Consider the following 7,509-nt stretch of genomic DNA (forward strand, 5'->3'; position numbering starts at 1 on the left):
ACTGGGCATCAGGGAGGGGAAAACGCAGATAAGGTCATCGCTGCCATTCCCTCCCACCCCCACCCCCCCAGAATGGTGGACTGCAGAGGGTTCCATGGGGCCTAAAAGGCCCAGTAGTGCAGTAGTGCGGCAGTTATGAGACAGATGCTGTCATGGCCTCCGCCAAGAACCTTGCCCTTACCTTGCATTGACTCCGCTCATTGTTAGATGTTGGCTTGCGCCCCTTCTGAGCTCTTCTGCAAGCTGTCTCCTGTGCGCTGGAGTCCAGGCCTACTCTGAATTCCCCCACATCTCCAGCTACATCCTACTAGTGTGCACTGACTCACAGGGCCCCTCTTTGGATGTTAGGAAAAAAATGATTTTATGTGTTCTCTTTTCTCCCATGATGCTGCTCAGCTCTTTGCAACCCCAGATCCTTTGGGCCCCAGTGCCAGAAAATCACCCCAAACCTACCTAGTCTTTTGGCTCCTGGTCTGGCTGAGTTTGCTGTGTGTTTGGAGACAAGTCACCCAAATCTCTTGTAGATGAGTCAGGCCTAGAACCTACTACCATCCTAACTCCCCAACTTTACTGTGATGGCCCTGTTTGTCCTTCCTGGGCTGGCACTGTTCTGTAAGGGGTTCCTTCTGCCCAGATCTCTCCTTGGTCTACCTACTCATTTCCTGCAGCTGCTCACTCCACTAGACATCTGCCTGACTTTCTAGTCTGTATTCTGTGAGACATCTCAAACCAGGCCTACATCAGACCTGCTGCCCATTGGCATATACCTCCTTAGGCTTTCAGTTGGTCCCAATAACAGGTAAGGAGGGAAAGATATTTAAAGGGAATAGAGCTGGTTGAGCAAGTGCAGCCCTTGATGGTAAAAGCCACCTCCTAGTCTCAAGACCCAGCATGTGGAGGTTTTCAATGTACTGAATGAATGAAATGGACATTGGGGAGCTGAAGATACAGTACAGTAACTTACATGGTGAACCCAGATTTGATCCTGGTACACCTGAGCCCCACCAAGAATGTTCCCTGAGTGCAAAGTCAGGAGTAAGCTGTGAGAAGAGCTGAGTGTGGCCTCAAAACAATAATAATGGCATTTGGGGGCCATATTAGAACATGTTTAAAGCTTCAAGCCCTTCCGTGGAGATCTTAATAAACAAGTGCAGCATTATCAGATGAATAGTCGCTTGTTGAAAGTTCTGCTGTGAAAAAGCAAAAAATTTAAAATGGTAGCTTGTGACCCATTTCAGGCCTGGCTATCTTGTGGGGTTTTTTTGTTAGTTTATTTTTGGGCCACACCCAACTCCTGGCTCTGCACTCAGAAATTGCTCCTGGCAGGCTGAGGGGATCATATGGGATGCCAGAAATCTAACCCGGGTTCATCCTGGGTCAGCCAAATGCAAGGCAAACGCCCTACTACTATGCTATCACTCCGGCTCCAATGTTTGACTTTATTTTTAAGATTGTTGAGAAAGAACTTTGTTAGTATACAACGTATATTAACATGTATATTCATGTCCTCAAAGCAAATCTCCAGCTGCTATCTTGTTTTATTTAACAAGAAAAGTTTCAACAAGATTTAGTTTTTAAACCTGTCGGTAGGGGTTGGGGTTACACATGCCACTGCTAAGGAGCTACAGGAAAGCAGGAGCCGGCAACATGAGCAGTGCCTGGTATCTGAATCATTTACAAGGCAAACTCCTGAATTACTCTCTGGTCCTTTGGTAAACTTTGTTTGGGGGCCACACCCAGTAGTGTTCAGGACTTACTTCTGGGTCTGTACTCAGGAATCACTCTTGGGGCTAAGAGTACCACATGGGATGCCAGGGATCGAACGTAGGTCAGTCATGTCAGGCAAGCACCCTACTCACTGCACTATTTCTTTGTTCCTGCTAAAAACAAATTAAGAGAGTGCACACAAATATCTAGATTTTTTCTATTTATTTTAGCTTTTTTGGGAAAACCAGATTATGTACAGACCTGGCCCTGCCTTTCTTGTAATGAGGAAGTTATTAACTGGACCTCTGCAGCCACCTGCTTTGGGCACACCAGTCCCTATTTGGCTTGCTGCATGCCCCCATTATGCCCACAGAGGGCGTGTGGACCCAGGGAACCCATAGCCCAGCACATGGGTGCCTGGCTGGCTGGCTCTGGAAGCTCCTTGATTTCATCAGGTGCTCATGAGACTTGGAGTAATGTGGAGCACAGCTATGATTGTTCTGACTCTGGCAGCTTGGAGCGGAGGAGTTGGTCCTGCTCTCCTTGAGCATCAGGGCCAGATGGCCAGAACCCACAGCCTCTTCACCTGGCTGCCTGCTTTTGTTCCCAGCAAACTTCCTGGCCACCTGTTCATCCAAAGCAGTGTGCCCCTCACCCAAGGACATTATGACTTCTCTTATAGGTCACTGGCTCAGTCACAATTGGACTGAGAGCAGCATGGCACTGTGCCCAGTCCCTGGGGGAAGTCCTGTCCGCCCAGCCCAAGCTGGCCTGGCTGAGCCACACGACACCATGAAGTACCCTCTGGTGCCACTGTTGAATGACCTTACCTTTTCTTTCCTGGTGTTCTGGCTCTGCCTGCCCGTGGGCTTGCTGCTGTTCTTGCTGATCATCTGGTTCTGCTTCTTGCTCAGTCAAGGTGAGAGGTACAGGTGGGGCTGGAGCCTAGAATGAGGCTTGTAGTGGGCTCAGGTACAGGTGGCCCTTGTTGGAAAAGATTGGCCCAGGACTAAGGATCTTAGAGATGCCCCTAAGAGTGACTGGGGAGCAGTCTGTGGGCACCCCTCAGGGTCACTGCAGAACACAGGTAGTTAGAACAAATGTGGAGAAGGCAGCTCCTCTAGGCAGCTGTGAATGCAGCCAGGCAGCCTCCATGAGCAGGACACAGGCTGGCAGTCAAGCCTCCAGTCTCCCTCCTACACCCCATAACTAGAGCTGTCAGCTTCTGTTCAGATAGTAGCCAGAGACCTTTTAGGGTGCCTGAGGCACATGTTGCTTCTTATCAGACCACACAACAGGCGAGGGCTGGAAGTCTCTGGATCCCAGAACCCCTGAAGCTAGGTGGCTCCTGCGCTGACTCAGCCTGCCATCTACGAGGGGCCACAGGCAGGGCTGAGGCAGCCAGAAGGCAACAGGGGGCTGTGGGTCACAGACAGGCTGGTCAGACGCAGGAACAATACTGCTTTTCAGGCATCTTGTCTCTATGGGCAGTTCCCACACAGATGCTTTTTTCTGTGGACTCCACTACCTCTCACTTCCATTCCTCAGCCACATGATCTTTGGCTGACTGGGCAGAGAGGGTGCAGAGCACACTGCCAGCTCTAGTGAGAGGGCATTGAGACTGTGTAAGCAAAACACCCCTTGACCTTTTCTCCATTGGGGAGATGATGTAGTGATGAGTTTCTGGTGAGAGCTAGAAAGTCCTTTTGCTTCCAGAAGCTTTTCCTTCAAAGCAGGTTCTATTCCCAGGGTGGGCTACAGACATTCTGAAGGGACATAGCTCTATGGTCTGAGTGTTGGCTGTAGAAGCTGGACCCCTTACTAGCTTCTAACAGTGGCTGGTATTTGGGAAGGATCTCGTGAAGTCACCCTTCTTGGCCAACAGAGGAAATGGAAGCTGAGATGCCCTCCTGCCAAGTCCTCCCAAAGGCTAGTTGTTAGCTGTCACAAATGGATACTGGACTAGTCCCCTCGAAGTTCTAGTTTTCTCATCTTCCAAAAGCAGAGAACGAATAGCTTCCCCTTTAGAGATGTAGCATGCCTCTGACACTCAGTCAGTTTTATGAAGGTTGGAGGGAGCATTGCTGTACAAGGCTTCCTTGGCAGGGGTCACCCCACCAGGACACTCATCACCTAGGTGTCCAACTTCTAAGTTCAAAGTCCCCAGCATGGCCTGGAGTTTTTAAGTCCTAACTACCACCTGCCAACTCCTCCTACTCTAGTTAATCCTCCTGATGAAAGAAATAGCTAGTGTGGCCTTGTTAAAAGAGGAAACTGAGGTTCAACCTTGCTTACCTCCTGCTCTGGGTCTGTACTGTTGGAGCCCCTTTAGTCTCTTTCTCTGCCACTAGAGGAACAATGTGAACATTGTAAGAAACATTCTGCTGCCCACGCTCACTCTTCCCCTTGGATTTCTGAATAAATTTATGCACTCCTTCAAGTTGAGAATCTTTCTACAAACAAAGATGCAAACATGAAGACATGAAGGGAAGGACTGTTGTATTTTTTGGGTGGGGTCCACACCCAATAGTGGTCAGAACTTATTACTGGTCTGCACTCAGGGATTACTCCTGGTAATACTTGGGGAACCATATGTAGTGCCAAGGATCAAATCAGGGTGGCCATGCACAAGGCAAGTGCCCTACCTTCTGTACTATCACTCAGATCCCTGTTTGTTGTTATAGTTTTTTGTATTGTCTTGTTTTCTAAAATAGATGCTGTCTTTTTCTCCACAGCTTGCATGTGATTTTTTTGAGGGGTGAAGGTAAAGGACATTTAGGTCACAAACTATTCCTGACTCAGTGACCCGTACTAGAGAATGAACCTTGGTTGGTGCAAGTGCCTTAATCCCTGCACTCTATCTCCAGCCTCTGGTTTGTGATATCTCAGAATATATTGCAAGTCAAAGATGCTCATCTCAGCCTTCTGCCCATCTAACAGGCCTTTTGCTTTGTGTGCTCCAAGTTTCTCATACTTTATCCCACCCTTCACAGGGGACACACATTTCTGTGTTTCACACAAAGCAGCGCAATAGGGAAAATCATTGTAAATTTACACTCAGCAACTTGTTCATGAAGGAGTTGATGGACAAAGGGTCAATGATTGGGTTGGTACCTCTACAGCATTTCCTGCTGGACCAGGTCCCCACAGGCTCACCACACTTCCTGGGTCAGCCAAGGTCAGCCAAGTGGAAATTTTGTGGCACCCCTGCTGTGAGAACAAATCTGGGCATATTTCTCCCATCAGCAGGTGTCACTTCGTGTCTCCCATGCCCTTGAATGGACACCATTTGTTTAGGCATAGACAACGATATAGGGCATAAATTTCAATATAGTCAAAGTCATGGAAAACTTTTTTCCATGCTGATAAACTAGCATATTCATGTGTTTGTTGGTGATGATGCTATTTAATCTGGGGAACTACCCCACCATGTCTAGCCTGTGTACATGTTCAGTAGCGATATTAGCTCTCTTCTGGGACCTATCCTTCTCTAGAAGGTATACTGAGCACCTGACAGCCTCCCCTATGGATTCCCTGCTGCTGTTGGGAGGCCTGGAAGTCTCAGAACTGTCTCTTATGGCCAAGAAACACTTCTTGTGGATTAGGGACATGGTGCAGCTACTCCAGAAGCTCTGTCTCTACTTCCACAGATTCTGAGGAAAATGACACAGAGATACACTTCGACTGGAAGGCCTGGAGCAAAGGTTGGGAGGAGACACTCCGTGCTCAAGAGGAGGAGAGACAGGCCTGGTGAGCCTGCCTGGCCAGGTAAGGCCCAGGGTGGTAGGGTACCTTGGGGCCTGCCCAAAGCCAGTAATGCCATGCTGAGCTGGCCCCTCCATCACTTTGCATTGCTCACTCTGCCATGAAGAGCTTTGTCACCAAAACTACCCCCACTTTGTTTTGTTTTTGTTTTTTGAGCCACATCTGGCAGAGCTCAGGGGGTTCTGCTAATGGAACTGTATGTAGTATGGGGGTTGAATCCAGATGAACCACTTGCAAGGCAAGAGCCCTACTCACTGTACTTGGGCCCAAGGGCAAAAGCCTTTTTTACCTCTGACCTGACTTGCCACTCATCTCTCTGCCGAGGTCTCTTTTTCCCCAGACAGCCACATGCTGCCCCTGCTCCCCTCTGAGGTCTGCTCACTTTCCCACAGAACCCTCCTATATTCTGTTTACCCCCATGATCCCTCTCTCACTTCATGAGCCCCTTCTTCAACATGGCATTTTCTTTTGTGGTGGCATTCTAAGACAAGTCAGATGCTGACAGACACCAAAAACCATGGCACAGCCTCACAGGAGACATGGCCTCTGTGTCTTGTACCACTGCCCTCTGAGCTCTGTTGCCAATTTAACACTTTTCCATCCAGAACTAAATTAATTTTTGTTGTTGTTGCCTTGGATGGTGGGACTCATAGTGCTGCCAAGGCTACATAGTTGGTGATGTTTTGGGGGGCATCCCATGCTGGAGAGGCAGTCCTGGGACCTTGCAAGTGCCAACTCTCCCCCTTGAGCCACATCCACAGCATTAGAAAGTGTCTTGTTTTGTTTGGGAGCCACACCCAGCAAGGATCATGGAATGCTCCTGGCCTTTCATTTAGACATCACTTCTGGCAGTGCTCGGGGATGCCAAGAATCAAATCTGAATTAGCCACGTGCAAGGCAAATGTTATACCCACTGCACTATCACTCTGGCCCATAGACTGAGTCTTGATTCCTCCTGAGACCCAACATAGCAGAGTCACCAGGCCATATCCATATCCATATCCATATCCAGAAGGTTCAGAAGAACTTGATGCTTGTTTACATGCTCTGCAGTGGTTGCTTTAAAACTCTTCATCAGTTTTGGCTTTTTTTTTTTTTTTTTTTTTTTTTTTTAGTAGTAGTAGTATGGAGCTACATCTGGTGGTGAGGGGTTGGTCCTGGTAGTATTCAGGAGACCATGTGGTGCCAAAGACCAAATCTGATGCTTCTCCTGCATGAAAAACTTTCTCCAGGTTCTTAAGTGTTGAATAAAGCTTCTGCTTGTGCACATTCCCAGGGCCCCACAGACGATTAGTCTCTCCTATTAATGCACAATTAGTGGAGTAAGAGAGATTTTCAGAGTTTCAGAGATTTTCAGAGTTTGCTCCCTCCTGTCTTTCCTTCTGTCCCACAGTGGCCTCTTCACCCACCTTCCATCCTCTTCCAGTTCCATTTTCCAGAAGTCAGAGGTGCTACAGCAGTGATCAAAGTGGACAGGAGCTGCTTGCTGGCTGGGGAAGAAGTCTCCAGCAAGTAAAGTGCTTCTCTGGGACCTCCAACTTGTCTCCTCCAACAGTGGACTCACCAAAACCTTCAGAGGTCCAACACTTTCCAAGTATAATCTCTCAGGCCTTGGGAGAAGTGGCCAACAGCATTCACTTCCAAAGAGGCCCCACAACAAGGCTGTGCACAGGATCTGTGTTCCCATTACAGAGATGAGGGACCCTGACCATATCTGTACATGGTTGGGGATCTTCCTATGAATTTCTGCTCTCAGATTTCAAACTTAAAGCTGATCCACTTAAATCTCTGTTTATAAAGCTTCTGAGCATCTGTGGTTGTCCTGTCATGAACAAAATGGCTTGTGTTTAAAGAGCATTAGCCATAGGAAACACCAGTGCTTTCCCAGGTACTTTTCACATGTTTTCATTCTGTTTTGGGGGTGAGACCATACCTGATTCAAATATCTGAGGTCGAATTCAGGTTTGCTGCATTCCAAAGCATGCACTCATGGTCCATCTCCCAGGCTACACATTTATGGCTTTCTATATGTTTTTA

The 7,509-nt window shown here is 48.2% G+C and overlaps 1 protein-coding gene across 2 annotated transcripts; it reads left to right on the forward strand.

Moving 5' to 3' along the window:
• Nucleotides 1-2,439: 2,439 nt before the first annotated feature.
• Nucleotides 2,440-7,171, forward strand: ADIG (adipogenin). 2 transcript variants are annotated; one of them, XM_049779445.1, is made up of 3 exons: nt 2,440-2,626; nt 5,358-5,475; nt 6,866-7,171. In XM_049779445.1, exons 1-2 carry the CDS (start codon nt 2,500-2,502, stop codon nt 5,459-5,461), a joined length of 231 nt encoding a protein of 76 aa, XP_049635402.1. In that variant the 5' UTR covers nt 2,440-2,499; the 3' UTR covers nt 5,462-5,475; nt 6,866-7,171. The 2 variants fall into 2 exon arrangements, with proteins under 2 accessions (XP_049635402.1, XP_049635403.1); XM_049779446.1 differs by having other exon boundaries at nt 6,912-7,171.
• Nucleotides 7,172-7,509: the final 338 nt, after the last annotated feature.

This window comes from Suncus etruscus, chromosome 9, assembly GCF_024139225.1.
Source record: "Suncus etruscus isolate mSunEtr1 chromosome 9, mSunEtr1.pri.cur, whole genome shotgun sequence".
Taxonomy (NCBI): domain Eukaryota; kingdom Metazoa; phylum Chordata; class Mammalia; order Eulipotyphla; family Soricidae; genus Suncus; species Suncus etruscus.